The 19994-nt window shown below is 45.1% G+C and overlaps 1 protein-coding gene across 2 annotated transcripts in view; it reads right to left on the reverse strand.

Annotated features, from left to right (window-relative positions):
• The window catches only part of INPP5D (inositol polyphosphate-5-phosphatase D), a 237395-nt gene that overhangs the window by 13341 nt on the left and 204060 nt on the right, over positions 1-19994 (reverse strand). For both annotated transcript variants that reach the window (XM_077488478.1, XM_077488479.1), the window contains 2 exons: positions 13604-13691; positions 2373-2525 (listed from right to left, as the gene is read on the reverse strand). In XM_077488478.1, coding sequence (XP_077344604.1) covers positions 2373-2525; positions 13604-13691 — 241 coding nt within the window. The remainder of the gene's footprint in view (positions 1-2372; positions 2526-13603; positions 13692-19994) is intronic.

Raw genomic sequence — 19994 nt, forward strand, 5'->3', positions numbered from 1 at the left:
AATAAAATAAAAATGAACAGTTTAGCAGTGAACCAATTAAAAGCTTTATCATGTGCCTTTAAAAGAATGTAAAATTAACTTAGATAAAATTATTTACAAATCAGCCGACACATTATTATTATTATTATTATTCAGGATTTATATAGCGCTAACAGTTTGTGCAGTGCTTTACAATATGAGGGCAGACAGTACACTAATGCCGCGTACACACGGTCGAACTGTTTGACGTACTTAGTCCGTCATACAATCCGACGGACAATCCGGCGTACTTTCCACTGAACGGACTTGACCACACACGGATACACAAACAGTCCGACGAAAGCTTGCGCGATGACGTACAGCACGTACGACGGGACTAGAAATAGAGTCCAAGACACAGCAAAGCCCTGTAAATCCTTTCTGGGCATGCGCCATTCTTAGTCCGTCGGACTAACATACTGACGACCGTATTGTCCGCTGAAACCAAAGTATGACGGACAGATTTTTGGAAAAACCAAAATTCTTAGTACTCCGGACTGCACGCTGAAAAAGTCCGCTGAAGCCCACACACGAGCGGATTGTCCGCTGAAATGTGTTTCAACGGACTAAGTACGTCAAACAGTTCGACCGTGTGTACGCGGCATTACAATACAAACCAATACAGGAGGGATCAGAGGGCCCTGCTCGTTAGAGCTCACAATCTAGACGGGAGGGTCAAGTTGAAACAAAAGGTAATAAACATGGGGGATGAGCTGATGGAGAAAATGAAAATACAGTTGTTAGGTGTGGGTAGGATAGGCTTCTCTGAAGAGAAGGGTTTTCAGGGGATCGTCTAAAAGCTAATAAAGTAGGAGATAGGCGGACAGATTAGGGTAGGGCATTCCATAGGATTGGAGAGGCTTTGGAAAAGTCCTGGAGGCAAGCATGGGAGGAGGTGATGAGGGAGCTAGAGAGCAGGAGGACATTCTGACACTGATAAATATGGTCTGGAAAGCTAGGATTTAATACCTCTGGACTCGCCCCTCCGTTGCCTTTTCAACATTAGTAGGAGCAGTTGGAGGTGGTAAAATGTGCGTTTTTAGAGAGCATTTTCTTCAAACCAGCTGACGCATTCTGACACTGATACATTTGATCTGGTTATCTAATGCCTCATTTCCACTGAGCGGATTGGTACAGTTTGGAAGGGTTAGAATGGTCCGTCCTATTCAGGTGAGCGTTTCCACTGCAAGTCAGACCATCAGGGGCCATACAGGGTTTAGAAAAAATGCCTAGCATGGCCTCACACTGATTGGCAGACGTTTTTCTGTCCACCAGTCAGTGGAATGTATTGTAGCTCCGCCCTAATAGTACCAGACCATTTTCTATGGCCCCACATCTGAAGCAAGACCTGAATGGTATGCTTCGCTTGTATGGGTCACTTTCATAATGCAAACACTCCAAATAGCGCACCGTACTGAACCTCACCGAACCGAACCGCTCAGTGGAAACAAGGCAAAGGTTTCAATTACCTCTGGTCATGAAAGTACTACAATTTCTTAATCAAATAAATATATTGATAACTGTTAAAGCCCCCTCCAGCAGTGTAATAGTTTGTTTCAGCCATGATCATTGTCATTTTTGCTGTCCAGAAAAAAATTAAATAAAGATGAGAGAATAAAAATTCAAATATGGAATACTATTATCACAAGTATTAACAGCATACAGTTACCAACATATAATAGTTTAATGCTATAATGTGTAATGTTCCAAAACTGATGATAGTAATGAAAAAATCAACAGAAATTTACAAAAAAAGTTTTTAAGAATTGTATTATTAATTTAATTTAAATGGTATCCCAAGGTATAAACGCTAAGGTACATTTTAATCCACAGTAATAATCTGGTTGCCTAGTGGGCATTCCTCTGATACAAATGTATAATGATACATCTGCATGAGCCCGGGTTCACAATGCTCTGACACAAAAGTTGCACGACTTTCGATCCGACTTTGCCTTGCAACTTCAGTCCGCCTTTGATCTGACTTACACTCTGGCTTTTTTACACTCTATAGCAGTGATGGTGAACCTTGGCACCCCGGATGTTTTCGAACTACATTTCCCATGATGCTCAACTACGCTGCAGATTGCATGAGCATCATGGGAAATGTAGTTCCAAAACATCTGGGGTGCCAAGGTTCGCCATCACTGCTCTATGGCATTGAAGTCATATCAACTTGGACCAAAGCATTGCAGGAACCTTCTCTAAAGTTGGAGCGACTTGTGTCAGATCAGTAAGATGGCTCTCATAGGGAAACATTGAATTTGACATGCTTTATGACTTGTGATGTCACAAGTCAGACCCCATCTCACACCAATGTAAACTGGGCCTTAGTAGTGACTAGCATGGTGACTTACCATATAACTTTTCTCTCTGTTTTCCACAGGGGGCGTGCAGGAAGATCTCACCCTGGAAGCAACCGGTCTCCTCTCCATGGTGGGTTAGTGGAGTAGAGAAAGAGAATGGCTGTTGCTGAGGATCCTCCATGCCCAGAGCTATGCAGCCCTCACCTGTACTCCCACAAGCCAAGAACAATAGAATGTTATGTTAAAATAATTATATGTGTGGCATCAGGCCTAACAATTCTTTAATAATGACAAACATAATAACACATGTGCTTAGCCTCATTAAAACCCAATTGATGTCTTACATCTTTTAATCACTGTACATTCCTGTACCCCTGTTATCAGTTGTAAATGATTTTGGCTTGGAAACAGTGACGAATTATAGGGGTCGCTGAGATCGCCATGGCGACCAGGCCCTTGCTGCAGGAGGCCCTTGAGGGCCCCCTGTACTCTTCGATAGGTGGAACGGCAGGGGCGGTCAAGAACGAGCTCCCCGATCGTCAGCCGAACTATAATCGGCACTGTGTAGGGAGCTCCTCACATTAGCCTAAAGTGAAAGCACAGTGTGTGCTCTTTGTCTCCCCCTACAGTGCAGTACCTGTCAGGAAGAGCCAAGGTAAATGACTGTCGTTTTATTATAAGCCTGTCCATCTACTGTATGTGTGTGTGTGTGTGTGTGTGTGTGTGTGTGTGTGTGTGTGTGTGTGTGTGTGTGTGTGTGTGTGTGTGCGCATATATGTAACTGTATGTGTGCATCTGTATGTGTGTGTGCATGTATGTATGTATGTATGTGAGTGTGCATGCATGTATGCATGTTGATGTATGTGAGTGTGCATGCATGTGAGTGTGCATGTGCATGTATGTATGCATATGTATGTATGTGAGTGTGCATATATGTGAGTGTACATGTATGTATGCATATGTATGTATGTGAGTGTGCATGTGTTTCTCAGTGGCGATGCGTCCATAAGGGCGCACAGGCACCGCCCCCTTTCTCCAGCTACCCCCTCTATGACCAATGGATAGATTCATGCATAGCATGAATCTATCCATGGCCATCGTTACCACCCCCATATTTAGGTGCCGACCCCTTTTTGTGCACCAGGTGCTTGAATCACAGTGGTGGTGGGGGGTGGGGGGTGTTTTTGAAGCACCTGATTAGAGCCATAGGCTCTGTGAGTGCCATGCTTGCCGTTCACAGTCCACCCAGGTGTTTTAGAAAAGCAAATTAATATTCACTTTCCTAACACTGAACCCCCTCTCCACCAATCAGGTGTGCGGGTCTGTTACCCGTCACCTGATTGGCTGAAACGATAGGCGTGGCTATTAGACACCTATCAGGAGGAGAGGATGGGAGATGAGTACAGCAGGAGACGCATGGAGGACCCCACTCATGGGTGCCATCCGCTGCCCCTCTAAGACAGGGTAAGTGCTGGGCAGACGCCAAGCAGGCGGGGGGGGGGGGAGGAATCACAGTGGCAGCATACGATGGCACAATTGCAGTATTTCATGGCACACTGGCAGCATTTAATGGGCACATGACAGCATTTGATTGCACAATGGCGGCATTTGATTGCACAGTGGCAGCGTTTGATGGCACAGTGGTAGCATTTGATGGGCACAGTGGCAGCGTTTAATGGGCACAGTGGCAGCGTTTGATGAGCACAGTGGCGGCGTTTGATGGACACAGTGGCTGCAATTGATGGGCACAGTGGCTGCAATTGATGTTTTTTTTTTCTGAATTTTTCAGTTTGCTTGCACCCCCCAAAAAATTTTGAGCATCAGCCACCACTGGTTTATATGTGCGTGCAGATGTACATTTATATATATATGTGTGCATCTATATATGTGTGTGTGTATGTATATATATATATATATATATATATATATATATAGTATATGTGTGTGTGTGCTTATATATGTGAGTGTATGTACGCACATTTTATGTATGCACTTTTAATCCTAACCCCCTATTTGTGTACAATCAGTACTGATTTTTTTATTTTTTTTGCTTGATCATAGCACCAGCAAAAAAATGCTGTTCCTCTGAAAAGCGATCCGTGCTCAGATTGCTTTTCAGAAGCATTATTCAGCCGTTAAAGAGGCAATATGCCCAGATCGCCTGTTTTAACCTCTTAAATGCATCATCACTATGCTGCAACTGCATGCAGTGCACATAGTTGCAGGGTGGTTGCAGTGCAGCCCCATTCACCCAGAGGTATACTTCAAGGGTGCCCTGACTGGAAAAAGATTGAGAAACACTGACATAGAGGAACCCATCTCTCCATTTTCCTCCTGCAGCCACAGAATGTATGCGGGAGGGAGAGGAGGGGAAGCGACCCACTTGCCACCAGGCCCTGGTGTTATGCCACCAGGCTTGGAGAAAAGAGCTTGTCCGGGGGTCAGGGGGGCCCTTCATGGTTTCTTGCATCGGGGCCCTGAGGGTTCTAGTTACGCCACTGGCTGACTTATGTATTCTAATGCCCCATGCACACAATCAGAAATTCCGGCATAAAAAACTTGGATGGCTTTTCTGACGGAATTCTGCTCAAGCTTCGCTTGCATACACCCTAAAGAACGCTGTGATGTTCAACACTACCAAGAGCCAAGAAAATTAAGTTCAGTGCTTCCGAGCATGCATCAAATTGTTTCCGAGCATGCATAGAAATTTTGCGTGTCGGAATTTGTACCAACGATCGGAATTTCTGATCGGAAAAGTAGAGAACCTGCTCTCAATGTTTTGCTGGCTGGAATTCTGCCAGCAAAAGTCCGATGGAGCATACACATGGTCGGAATTTCTGACCAAAAGCTCACATCCGACTTTTGCTGGCAGAATTTCTGATCGTGTGTATGGGGCTTAAGAGTTGTCAGGCAATCCAACTCTGATTGGATGCATGCTGTTCGTGCCAACAATTTCTTGCCTGCTCCTTTGATTTTTCATTTGAAGGATGCTTCACAGGATGGGGCCCACAGAGCCACCCACATAGTGAATTTTGCAGTGTATGACCAGCATATTTGTATGTCAGACTGGGTGTCAGAGAAGCAGAAGTAATTTCATGGTATTACAATATTTCGTTTTTTCTTCGTAGAAGAATACATTTTCAGGCTAAGTGCACAGTTAAAAAAAAAAGAAAAAGAAAAAATAGGCACAATTATCAAAGTGTAAATACTTAGGCTGTGTATGATATTCTTCTCAGTTCATCATTACATTTTACATTTTGTAGATATTATTGCTAGAATTCCCTTTATACCTGGATTTTTACATGCAAATAGAAGTAAAAAGGGGAAATGTTTTTTTCCAGGATTAATGTGTTGAGGTTTTTTCCTTTTTGTTTTTTACATGTCATTTCCTTGGTCTTTTAGGCCTTGTTTACACAGGCTACTAAGGGGGAAGGGGAGCAGATAAAATAGGTGGTTGAGCCATTTTACCACCCACTTCCCGTCCAGCTGCAAGTTAACGTAGTACTGGCTATGTTAGTATATAGTGCCCTGGTTGAGGTGTGGTGCTGCAAATATTAGCCACTTCAGCCCCAGAAGAATTTACCCCCTTAATGACCAGAGCATTTTTTGCGATTCGGCACTGTGTCGCTTTAACTGATAATTGCGTAGTCCTGCGACATTGTACCCAAACAAAATTGACGTCCTTTTTTTCTCACGAATAGAGCTTTCTTTTGATGGTATTTGATCACAAAATAATTTCTCTCAGTTTAGGCGATATGTATTCTTGTACATATTTTTGGTAAAAGAAAACCACAATAAGTGTATATTGATTGGTTTGCGCAAAAGTTATAGCGCCTACAAAATAGGGGATAGATTTATTGCAATTTTATTATTCTTTTTTTTTTATTAGTAATGACAGTAATCTGCAATATTTATTGGGATTGCAACATTGCGATGGACAGAATGGACACTTTTGACACTTTTTTGGGACCATTGATATTTATACAGCAATCAGAGCTAAAAATAGCCACTGATTACTGTGTAAATGCCCCTGGCAGGGAAGGCGTTAAAGACTAGGGGACATTCAAGGGATTAACTGTGTTCCCTCAGCGTGTTCTAACTGTGGGGGGAGGGGGGGTGGGCTACCTAGGACATGACAAAGATCACCGCTCTCGATGACAGACAGCAGTAGCTCCCTGTCATGTTACTAGGCAGAACAGGGAAATGCCTTGTTTACATTTCCCTGTTCTGCCTCTCCTCGTCGCAATCGCAGGCCCCCGGCAGACATCGAGTTTGTGGGACCCGCAGGCACATTAGTTCGGGATTACGAAGGGACATATGGGTGTGCTATTTTACCCCTCTTGCACACCTGTGCCATTCTGCTGACGTGCATCGGCGTGCAGCGGTTGGCAAGCAGTTAAACCAACTTGGTACCGCAGTACTGTCATCAAATACAACCTATTCAAGTGAATGAAGGCCCCTCAATCCCATAGGGAAAGGGAGCCTTGACTGCAGGGAGCATGGCCTAGCGACAGGGGCGTAGTTAAGAAGTATGAATCCAAGCAGCTCAAGATGATTGGCTAGTTGAGCACAGGATGAGGGACTCTATAAAAGTTCCTTTGTACGGAAAAAATCTTCACTCACCGATGGAAGAGCAGAAAGAAAAGTTGCCCACTCACCTGCCCCAACTTTTCTGTTCTTTTCAGGTCAGTTTTCACAGCTTCCCTGGCAGTTTTTACCTTGCCACTTGCCAGCAATAAATGTTTAATTTAATGTGCTATGGCCTTCAGTGGAAGTGTGACCAGTCTGATGTCTGTGTGGAACTTATGGCAACGGCAGGCCTTTTAGACTAAGTCCAGTTAAGGTTTCAAGAGTAGTGTTGGGCGAACAGTTCAAGCCAAGCAAAAGTTTGGCCTGAAAATCGCCTGTTCACTTATGCGGCAAACACCCTAATTTGTGGGATGTTCGCCTGCCGAGTGCCCCACAATGCACTGTGCGCTGCGCAATGCATGCTAAGCTTTGCACAATGAGTGCACAGTGATTAGCTGGTTATTAAGGAGCCGTCAGTCCATACCAGGTTTAGTATGGATTTTAGGGGGAACCCCATGCCAATTTTTATTTTTAAACGGTGTGGGGTCCGCAAAAATCCATACCAGACCCTTATCCAATCATGCAGCCTGGCAGGACAGGAAAGGGAGGGAGCAAGCTAATGCCCCCCCCCCCCCCCGAACCATACCGGGCCACATACCCTCAACACGGGGGGGTGCTGTGGGGCAGAGGGGGCTCTGTCCTACCCACCCAAAAGCACCTGGTCCCCATGTTGATGGGGACAAGGGCGTCTCCCCAACAATCCTGGGAGGTGGTTGTGGGGGTCAGTGGGCAGGGAGCTTATCAGAATCTGAAAGTATTAAAAATAAATAAGGAGGCAGTTTTTGACAATTCCCCAGATGTAGATCCTTCGTCAATAACGATGCCTGGCACACTGCTGGACCTGAAAAGAACTGCTCTGTCCACGATGAAGGCTAGCCGCCGAATGCCTGCCCCATCGTTTTACAGTTCTTAAATAGGTAAGGGGTGGACCCCGGGGACATCACCTGCTGGCACCGCCCCCTTGCAACATCACTGACAGGTTTCTTTTTTTTTTCTTTTTTGGGTTTGATGGTGTGGCGGGTATCCTGATTGACGTTGGATTTATGTTGGGTGACATTTTTGTCATTTTTGGCTGTTTTTTTTTCTTTTTTTAATAAAGGAATTGTCAAAAACTGCCTCTTGTCGTTATTTACTTCTGACACTTTTTTGGGGAAATGGGTAGGAGTACAATGTACCCCATACTCATTCACATGGGGATGGAGCTGGGTCCTGGGGGCCCCCTTGTTAAGGGCATGTGGTCTGGCATGGTTCAAGAGGGGGGGCACTTGCTTGTCCGTTCCCCCCTTTGCTGTCCTGCTGGGCTGCATGCTCGGATAAGGGTCTGGTATAGATTTTTGGGGATGCCCCACACCACTTTTTTTTTCATTTTTGTATTTCTGGCAATGATATTGTATTGCCGGAAATTTAAATGTCATTTTTTTCAGTCAGTTTTGCTGCAGCAGGTTCTATACATGATACAGAAGTGCCACTTTACAGGCAGACTATGGAGACCCCCAGACGCTAAATTTCAAGGAATTTTTCATTTTTATTGTTTCACTTTAAGCATCATTAAAATCACTGCTCCTGTAAAAATTATCTTTAAAAAAAAAACATTTTGCATTGATACATCTCCCCAGGGCAGTACTTGGTTTGCCACACCCTTTTTATAGCCAATAACTTGCATATAAGCCTTCAAAATGGGGACTTTTGATATTTCAAGTTTCGGGTCTGGAATTTAATAGGGTTCGGGTCTGAACTTTTGCGATGTTCAAGAGTTCTGGCACGAAACGAACTGGGGGTTGTTCGGCCTGACTATTCAAAAGGTGCTCACAAGTGTTAAATATTTATGTTAGAAAATTGTTTATGTGGAAAATGTATATAAGGCTGTAGCCTTGCCCTTTCCAACTTAAACTGAGTGTCGTTTATTGGGCAAGGTTATTGGTAGATATGGTTATTATGGCTTTGGGCCTATGCCCCTCAGCAGTCATGGGACTGTGCCAATGCACTCAGTAGCAGCATGGTATTGCAGGCTATTAGTGGTTAAAAGAGATTTTGCCTCTAAGCTGCTTATAACCACAGAGATGCGTCCATGTCAGCCGCAAGTATAAGTTACAAAAAAAATACATCCTGTAAATTTTGTCCCACAAGCTCACAACACAGAAATCCTGCAGCACCTGTTTTCTTGCAGGATATTAGATCTTAATGAGTAAAGCATTGTAGAAACAAGGGAAGAATGTTCCGCAGACTGTGTGGGTGTGCCACAGATAACTGACAGCAAAAGAGAGAAAAACACTATTTATATACTGAGATGATCCAAACATCTTGGGTTATTTCTAAATAAATGAGACAGAATTCATGGCATGTCTTATTTTGTGATTGTATGCCAATGCATATGGCTTGGCAGAGGACAAACCTTATGTGCATATGTTCTAATTTCCCGCCAACAGGCAGAAGACTGGGTACTAGAGGCTCCATGTGCCATTGTGTGTCACTGAATTTGACATTTAATAGTTAGTGAGATTTGTATTCATTAAGACTCTCAAAAAATGTAATAAATGGCATGGAACCTCAGTGAATAGCAATGTAGCATTATTACATTTCTCAGTACAGCTGATCATTGTTATTGATCCTCCCCCCCCCCCCCAAAAAAAAAAGGACTTCTGTCTGGCATATCTTATTTTTGGGGATCAATATTATGCTATTATTGTCCTAAAAGGGTCGTCTGATTTTTCTTTTGCAGCACAGGCAGATAATATGGGGCTCTTTATTAGGCGGATAATATCAGTGATCAGCAAACAGTATCGTCTCCACCTCCGCCAACTGTGATCAGATAGCAGCTATCTTCCTGAGCCGCAGGCATAACATCTGATCTACAAGAAATCTACCATTTCATGGGCATTTAAGGACCTGTACAAACTTATCCATTTTCTGTAGTAAAATACATGAATTTTTATTGCATGAAATTTAATTTCAAGTAGAAATGTAATTTACACTTTTAGGCTCCCTTATTTCTAAGCTCCTAGCAGATGCTTTGAGCATTTTTTTCTGCCCCTTAAAAACCCTAGAAGCAAATATCCTATGTGTCCATGCACATTATTTTAGGCCTCTTGCACACAGCACTGATGTTTGAGTATCAGCATTTTTCTGGACATCATTTCAGGCGTTTGTTTTACATGTATTTGTGCGTATATTTGTTTGTATCGGCACAAAATACTGACTGGAAAGCCGATTTTTCAAATTTTTTTTTACTTCAGAATACGCAGCACTTGTTTACACGCCTGTGTGTATAAGCCCATTGCAAACAATGGGCTGCATTTTAGATCAATTAAAAAAAGAAAAAACGCTGTACTGAGCTTTTTCAGACTGCAGTGTGCAAGAGGAGTTAGGCTAGAAGCAATTTTTAAGCTTCAGCTTCCAGGAGCAGAAACAAAAAAGCTTTTTTGCATTTTTGGGAGCAATTTGCCAACAGAAAAAAAAGCTAACAGCTCCTACAAGCTCCTAAACACCGCTATCCACTGCTAAGCACCGGTTTACAGCATTTTTTTTTTTTTTTGTTAGCCAATGGACCACTGATGTCCTTAAAAAAAAAAACTGTTTATAGCTGGTTGTTAAGGAGTTGTCTACGTCCTTAACAATGGATGACTCATCAGCTGTCAGCGGGTTCACCCTTATCCAACCATGCAGCCTAGCCGACCAGGAAAGGGGAGGGAAGAGCATGCCCCCCCCCTCCTGAATCATACCATGCCACGTGCCCACAACATGGGGGTGTACATTGGGGTAGGGAGATTCCCCTCAAAGTACCTTGTCCCTATGTTAATGAGGACAAGGGCCTCTTACCTACAACCCTGGCCCGGTGGTTGTGAGGATGCGGGGGAGGTGATTCCTTATCAGAATCTGGAAGTCCCCGATCCTAGCCCCCCATGTGAATGTGTAGGGGTGCATTGTACCCCTACTAATTCACCAAAAAAATGTCAAAGAGTAAATAAAAATGCACACAATGTTTTTGACAAGTTTTTTATTAAAAAAACAAACAAAAACAACGTCCCGCAGTGTAGATCCATTGTCAATCATCATGAACAGCAACCATGCTGATCCAAAAAAAAAGGTGTGCACCCGACGAAGGCTGCCACCATTTGACTACTCCACCACCTAAGGGTCTGGTATGAATTGGGGGGGGGACCCCACGCTGTTTTCTTCTCAATTTTTATTGCTGGTAATACTCATTTAAATGGGGGGGGGGATTTGGGGTCTCCCCTGTTAAAGGAGGCTTACAGAATCTGATAAGTCACCCCCCCCCCACACACCCCACGGGCACTTGTCCTTATCAACACGGAGACAAGATGCTTTGGGGGGAGCCCCCCTACCTCAAAGCATCCCCCCATGCTGAGGGCATGTAGCTTGATGTGGTTCAAGAAGGGAAGGGCTTGCTTGTCCCCACTTTCCTTGCCTGCCAGGCTGAATGCTCGGATAAGGGTCTGGTATGGATTTTGGGGGGAGGACCCTACGCTGTTTTTTTCTAAAAAAATTTTACTGTAAATTGTTTTGTTTACATTCAGCTGTCAGAGGTGTACCCCCCTGACAGCTGATGAGTCATCCTTTGCTAAGGACGTGGAGGCTGGCTTGCCGGCCCACTCCTTAACAACCAGCTATTCATTGGTTGTTAAGGATGCCGGCTCCTTAACAAAAATGCTACGGCTTGTAAAAACTTTTAAAGACACTCCTAAACACTGCAAAAACGCTGGCATAAAATGCTATATTTTAGAGTTATTTTATCCAGCATTTTTTTGTGGTTTTGGAGCATCCATTGTGCAAGGAGCCTTAGTCATGTAAGTTAAGAAATGAACACCTATGCAGAACTCCTGGCACCACAGATGGGATTATGTAACTAGATATGCAGTTCCACAACTTTTACACCTCCCATCCCGTTCTTGGATAATCACCATCTACACTTTCCATGGTGCTTGGATTAAGGTGTGGATATAAATTCTGGGGATGTCCCTGTACTCATCAGAAGTAAAGAAATAGTTTGGACAAGTTATGAAACATCTTGAGCATTATAGAACAAACCAAATATGCCTAACTACTACTAGATATACGATGACCTGAATAAATTCCTTCACAGACATATAGAGCCCCAAATATACCCAGGAGTGTGTGCTGCACAATCAACACACACACTTACACAATTCAACAAATGCACCTAGGAAGACATGGTCCTAAAGAAAACCCGCCAGGGGATAAAAATTGAGTCTATCTGCTGTTGACCTCCTTCTGAAAATTTCAACTTCCTTGCTATCATGCTAATCCTCTTGCTTCAATACTGTAAGCCCCGGTTCACACCAGTGCCACAGATCAGTGCAATTTGGACCTCCAACTTCATTTTGACTTGTGACTTCATTTAACAGAATGCAAGTCACAATGAAAAAAGTAGTGCATGAAAGTTGATGGTGTGAACCAGGGCTAAGTCATATATGCAGACAAGGACTTGTGATTTTGCTTTGTTTCTGATCTGCAGACATATTTCAGGTGACATACAGACAGTACCTAAAGTAGAACTATAGGCAAAATTCATTTTTTCATTTTCGATGGAGTAACGGAGGGTTACAACCCATCAGTTTATTTTTGCCATCTGTGTTTCCACTGGGGAGATTTCCCTTCACTTTTTGTCTAATAACCAAAACAGGAAGTAAGAGGAAATCCCTCCAAAGTGACGGAATTCCTGATTGTCACCAGATCTAGTGTCCCCATTGGAATATTTCCCATCTCTTACTTTTCTAGGGACAACCCAAAATGTTGATATTTTTTTTTATACTTTCACTTTCAATGATAACAGTAAACAGACAAATAGAGAGATTGAATCTCTCTAAGCCTTTGTACACACGGTCGGACATTTTGACAACAAAAGCCACCGGAATTTGTCTGAAACTGGTGTTGCATACACACGGTCGGACAAAGTTGTCGGAAAATCAGAACGCTCAGAATGTGATGACGTTATTTCGTTACGACGGGACTACGTTCAGGCTAGTAGCCAATAGCTTTGGTCTAGGAATTTGATCTGAGCATGTGTGGTACTTTGCCTGATCGGAATTCTCTACACACAATCAGACAAAGTCCGATCGGATCATGTTGTCGGAAAGTTTTATAGCCCAGCTCTAAAACTTTGTCCGGCGGATATTCAGACGGAAACGGTCCGATAGAGCCCACACACAGTCGGATTATCCGACAACACGGTCCGATCGGACATTTTCCGTCAGAATGTCCAACCGTGTGTACAAGGGCTAAGACTGGATTCACACCTATGCATTTTTAGTGCTTTTTGCATTTTGTGGATTTGCACTACAGAACATGTTCCATAGGAAACCATGTTCAATGGGCTGTAGTGCAAATCTGCAAAATGCAAAAATCACTAAAACTGCATAGGTGTGAATCCAGCCTCACGGAGGCACAGACACCAATAAAAACCTGACAGGTGTTCTATTCCCTTCCCATTCTATCCAAAACTATATATATATATATATATATATATATATATATATATATATATATATATATTATTTTTTTAGTTGTAATGTTAACAAAACTATTATAAACAGGTGAGGCTTCTCTTTATCATATCTTTATGTCATAATTTATTCACTTTCTCACTGACATGTGTATGCTTTTTTGGTACTAACCGTATGACTCATCAGTGTCAGATGACTTGATACATATCAGTAAATGCTGATCCAAGAGATATTCCAAATCGGAGATGATCGGTGTAAGCTGTAAGTACAGAACTGTGGTAATGTATAGAGATCAAAAAAGTAGGAAACCACATATGAAGATATGTAGGCAGATGTATGGTGATACAATGAGAACAAAAGATAAACAAGGAAAGACAGTGTATTAACACAGGCTTAGAACACTCCAAACAAAAAGCCCACATCCACAATCCAATTACTGCAATAATAAAAGGAAAGAACATATACAACACAGTTACACAGCAGGAGGGCTGAATTTACACTAAAGTACATGCTAGACATCACCACTAGGGTTGAGCGAACCCGAACTGTAAAGTTTGGGTTTGTACCGGACTTTTGGATTTTTGGGTCCCAGACCCGAACCATTGACTGTATGTTCGGGTCCGGTGTTTGGCAATGTAATGGCACATTTTAAAAAGCCCTGCAGCTAACAATCAACGTCCGTTTAACTGGTGTGCCCTTAGAAGCCATCACATCCATGCCTACTAATGGCATGGCTGTGATTGGCCAGTGCAGCATGTGACCCAGCCTCTATATAAGCTAGAGGCACACAGCACAGCACGTCACTCTGCTTTAGACAGTGTAGGGAAAGGTTCCTGGCTGCTGCTGCCGTGAGGGAGAGAATTACATGATAGGAGTCCTGATTCTGAAATCTATTCTAATTAGTCAGCGATCTACATTGATTTAGTTATGTGGGTGCAGTTCACACGCTTTTTACACTGCACTGAGAGAAAAGATAGACAGTGTAGGGCAAGTTTCCTGTTGCTGCTTTGAGGGAGAGAGAATTATCTAGGAGTCCAGATTCAGAAATCTATTCTAATAACTCAGCGATCTACATAGATTTACCTGGTTGGGTTGCAGTGCACAGTCTTTTTACACTGCCATGAGCCCAGTGACAGAGAAAATATAACTTTTATCTGCAAGTACTGCATATTTTACTGTGAGATACACCCTGTACATACTGTGGGTGTATTCTACTCTTCCAAAAACACCCATTTAGGGCAAAAAAAAAAATTCATTTTTTTCTGCATATCTGGAGGTGCGAGATACACCGTTTACATACTCTGGGTGTATTCTGCTATTGCAAAAACACCCATTTAGTGCAAAAAAAATTGCAGTGTTTTCTGCATATCTGGAGGTGTGAGATACACAATTTATATATTCTTCTTCTATTGTGCTATTCAAATAAAAATTTTTAGGGCAAAAACATTTTTTTGCAATAGCATTTTCTGCATTTCTGTAGGTGTGAGATACACCGTTTACATACTGTGGGTGTATTCTGCTATTGCAAAAACACCCATTTAGTGCAAGATCCTAAATTTGGAAAATATGAGGAGAATGTCAAAGAAGGGACGTGGCTCCGGTCGTGGTGCTGCTGGTGGAGTTCCTGTTGCAGGGAGAGGACATGGTCGATCTGTGCCAGCTACACGCACACGTGAAATACCTTCCTCAGGTGCGAGTAGGCGACAGAGCCTGCAGCGGTATTTGGTCGGGCCTAATGCGGCTGTATGAATGTTGAGGCCAGGACAAGTACAGGCGATAGTAGATTGGGTTGCTGACAGTGCCTCCGGTTCCTTGACATTGTCTCCCACCCAGTCTCCTGATGAAAGATCAGAGCTGGCACCTGCAGCCGATGTCCATCAGTCTTTCACCTCACCCCCTTGCAAATCAGCCAAGCAGTCTGAGCCCCAAATCATGCAGCAGTCTCTTCTGCTTTTTGATGACTCTGTTAGCAGGGTTTCCCAGGGCCATCCACCTAGCCCTGCCCCAAAAGTGGAAGAGATTGTGTGCACCGATGCCCAACCACTTATGTTTCATGATGAGTACATGGGAGGACCATCGCAGCACGTCTCAGGTAATGACGAAACACAGGTGCCAACTGCTGCTGCTTTCGCAATTGTGCAGACCGACAAAGAGGGCAGGGGTGAAGACTGGGTGGAAGATGATGTGGAGGACGATGAGGTCCTGGAACCCACATGGAATCAACGTCATGCAGGTGACCAGTGTAGTTCGGAGGAAGAGGTGGTGGTCGCACAGAGCCACCAGCACAGCAGAAGAGGGAGCAGGGTGCAAAAGTGGAGTGTCCATCCCCTAGACATTACGCCTGCTACTGCCCAATGCAGTAAGGGACCGAGCACACCAAAGCCAGGTCCAAGGAGTTCCCTAGCGTGGCAGTTCTTCAGACAATGTGCTGATGACAAGACATGAGTGGTTTGCACGCTGTGCAATCAGAGCCTGAAGCGAGGCATAAACGTTCTCAACCTGAGCACAACCTGCATGACCAGGCATCTAAGTGCAAAGCACGAGCTGCAGTGGAGTAGACACCTCAAAAACCAAGAAAGGTCTCTGGCTCCTCCTGCTTCCAAGTCTGCTGCAGTCTCGGCCTCTTCATCCACCTCTGTAGTGACAGTGGCACCTGCCAGCAACACTACCACCTGGGTCACCAACCATCTCCGCAATGTCCCATGGAAGCGTTCAGCTCTCTATCTCCCAAACACTGGAGTGGAAGAGGAAGTACCCCCCTACCCACCCACGATCCCTGGCCCTGAATGCCAGCATTTCAAAATTCCTCGCCTTTTAAATGCTGTCATTCCGTCTGGTGGAGACGCAGAGTTTTAAAAGCCTGATGGCATTGGCTGTCCCACAGTATGTCGTGCCCAGCCGCCACTATTTTTCCAGGCAAGCCATCCCTTCCCTGCACAACCAAGTGGGGGAAAAAATCAGGTGTGCACTGCGCAACGCCATCTGTGGCAAGGTCCACCTAACTACGGATGCGTGGACCAGTAAGCACGGTCAGGGACATTATATCTCCCTAACAACACACTGGATAAATGCAGCGGCTGGGCCTGAGGCGGATAGCAGTTTGGCGCATGTCCTTCCTCCACCGAGGATTGCAGGGCGCTTCAGTTTGCTTCCTATTGCTAACTCCTCCCACTCCACTTCCTCATCCTCTACCGCCTCCTCATCCGGTCAGCGTAACACCTTCACCACCAACTTCAGCACAGTCAGGGGTAAACGACAGCAGGCAGTTTCAAAACTTTCCTGTTTGGGGGAAAAAACCTCACACTGCGCAGGAGTTGTGGAGGGACATGAAACAACAGACCGATGAGTGGTTGGTGGCAGTGAGCCTCAAGCCCGGCCTGGTGGTGTGCGATAATGGGCAAAATCTCGTTATAGCTCTGAGCCTAGCCGGTTTGAGGCACATCCCTTGCCTGGCGCATGTGCTGAACTTGGTGGTCCAGAAGTTCCTTAAAAATTACCCCGATATGCCAGAGCTGCTGCAGAAAGTGCGGGCCGTCTGTGCGCACTTTCGGCGTTCACACCCTGCTGCTGCCCGCCTGTCAGCGATGCAGCACAACTTCAGCCTTCCCGCTCACCGCCTCATATGTGACGTGCCCACAAGGTGGAACTCCACCTTGCACATGCTGGCCAGACTGTGCGAGCAGCAGCAAGCGATAGTGGAGTTTCAGCTGCAGCACGCACGCGTGAGTTGCTCTGCGGAACAGCACCACTTCAGCACCAATAACTGGGCCTCCATGCGAGACCTGTGTGCCTTGTTGCGCTGTTTCAAGTACTCCACCAACATGGCCAGTGCCGATGACGCCGTTCTCAGCGTTACTATCCCAGTTCTATGCCTCCTTGAAAAAACGCTTCGGGCGATGATGGAAGAGGATGTGGCACAGGAGGAGGAGGAGGAAGAGGGATCATTTCCAAGGCTTTCAGGGCTGTCATTCACAAGTGGCTACAAGGGTGGGTTCCTGCACCAACAAACGCCAGGTACACAATTGTCCGACAGCAAAGGCACAGTTCTGGAGGATGACGAGGTGGAGGATGAGGAGGAGGAGATGGAGAAGGAGGAGGAACCATGTTCACAGCAGGGTGGCACGCAGACCAGCTCATGGCCATCATTGGTGCGTGGCTGGGGGGATACAGAGGACACAGATGATACACCTCCCTCAGAGGACAGCTTTTCGTTGCCTCTGGGCAGCCTGGCACACATGAGCGATTACATGCTGCAGTGCCTCCACAACGACCGGCGAGTTCCCCACATTCTAACTGGTGGTGATTACTGGGTGGCCACCCTGCTGGATCCTCGTTATAAGGACAACGTACCATCCTTAATTCCCTCACTGGAGCGTGATCGTAAGATGCGCGAGTACAAGCGCACGCTGGTAGGAGCTTTGCTGGTGGCATTCCCACCTGACCGTGGCGGTACGGTGGAAGCACAAGGCGAGGCAGAGGAGGAGGAAAAGGTCACCAACGCATCCGGGGCACCGCCAGCACCTCAGAAGGCAGGGTTAGCATGGCTGAAATGTGGAAAAGCTTTGTTAGCATGCCACAACAACCAACACCACCAGCTGAGATGGAACGTCTTAGCAGGAGGCACCATTTCACCAACATGTTGGAGTAGTATGTATGCACATGCTTACACGTACTGAATGACGGGTCTGCCCCCTTCAACTTCTGGGTCTCCAAATTGGGCACATGGCCTGAGCTTGCCCTTTACGCCTTGGGGGTGCTGGCCTGCCCTGCAGCCAGTGTATTATCTGAACATGTATTTAGCATGGCAGGGGGCGTTATCACAGACAAACGCAGGCGCCTGTCCAGAGCCAATGTGGACAAGCTCACGTTCATTAAAATGAACCAAGCATGGATCCCACAGGACTTGTCCGTACCTTGTGCAGAATAGATATGTATACCGGTGTTACTGACAAAAACTGTCCGGCCATCGGATAGTGTCCGGCCCGAGGACAAGGAGATTCCGAAAATCTCTGAAGATGAACGGCACCTGCACAGTGAGCGCAGGTTCAAGCCCCGCTATCCAAGTGGACATACGGTAGCACATAGTAACAAGGCCCCTCACGAGCTTGCTTCACTCGCCATGCTTCAGGCACGGTCTCTCTTCGTTCGGCTTGAACCTCGGATGGTGTGGCTTGAACCTGGACTCACCGCGCAGGCGTCGTTCGTTTTCGGAGAGTTTCGAAATCCCCATGTCCTACGTACTGAGCAAGCGCAGTACAGGGCGGACACTATCCGACGGGGGACAGAATTCGGCACATCACCGGCCTTACGCAGCCATTGTTGTATTCTTGAACCAATGTTGGCTACCTCGTCCTCCTCCACCAGCGCTTCCACCTACATCTCCACATCCACCGCCACCTCAACCTCCTACTCCATATGGACCTCATCCTCCTAGGTCAAGATTATAATTTTAAACCTTTTTAATTTCAAAGTATTTTATTTTTCTACTACCTTATCTATTGAATTGAATATTTTTTTTCCAGAAAGGGCGTATTCTGGGGCATTCCCACCATATGTGTGGCATTGTGCCGTTGAGTTTCTTAATCACTTCCTGTACATCTTCTTCTGAGAAGGAGGGCCTCCAGCATATTATTTAAATTTTATTTTTTATGTTATTTTAAATTATTTCCCTATCCACATTTGTTTGCAGAGCCCCTGCCATGCTCTTAACAACATTTTGTTGCCATTTGCAGCCCTCCAGCCCTTTCCATTACTTTTTTAGAGACATTTTAGTCCTCAAAAGTTCGGTTCCCCATTGACTTCAATGGGGTTCGGGTTCGGGGTCAAGTTCGGGTCAACTTCCCGAAGTTCGGCCGAACCCATCGAACCCGAACATCCAGGTGTCCGCTCAACTCTAATCACCACCGAAGGTGGACATTTCACCTCTAATTGGCCATGTCACAGATCAGATCACCTATGGAAATGCTTTGGATGGACTGGTTGTTATGCCTGTATGCTCTTTGATGTGATCATTTTAAAGAGTACTGCAGAGTACAAGAACAATCTACAAATTGATGGTTGTGGAACCCAAGGAGAATTAAGAGCTGGAAAGGGAGGCATCAGAAGCTCAGTAAGAAAGCAAAACATGTTTTTTACATGTAATAGAAAGCAGGCTCTTATTTGTCCACTCTATCAAAGTATCTGTAATACCTTTTCTGTAAAAAAAAGTATCTGTAATTTTGTTCCAGTTGTCTAGAGATCTTGGTACCCCTGTCAGAAAGTACAGCCAGGTCCTTGACCTCCATTGTAGACTACACTGCAGTTAAAGCCAAAACTATTTATTTTGTTTTGGATAGAATTGGAATAAGATATAGTTAAAGAGTTTAACCTCCCTGGCGGTAATCCCGAGTCTGGCTTGTTTTGGGATTTTACTAACAGGAGCGGTAACCCCGAGCCAGACTCGGGATCGCATTGCTGGATGCAGGGAGGACACAGGGAGTGTTACTTACCTTGTCCCCTGGATCCAGCGATGTCCTCCGCGCTGTGTGATCGAGCCGTCCTCCGCTCGATTCACAGTGCCGAA

Source organism: Lithobates pipiens, unplaced genomic scaffold (assembly GCF_037356315.1).
Source record: "Lithobates pipiens isolate NorthernLeopardFrog02 unplaced genomic scaffold, aLitPip1_a1.2 Scaffold_18, whole genome shotgun sequence".
NCBI classification, from domain to species: Eukaryota; Metazoa; Chordata; class Amphibia; order Anura; family Ranidae; genus Lithobates; species Lithobates pipiens.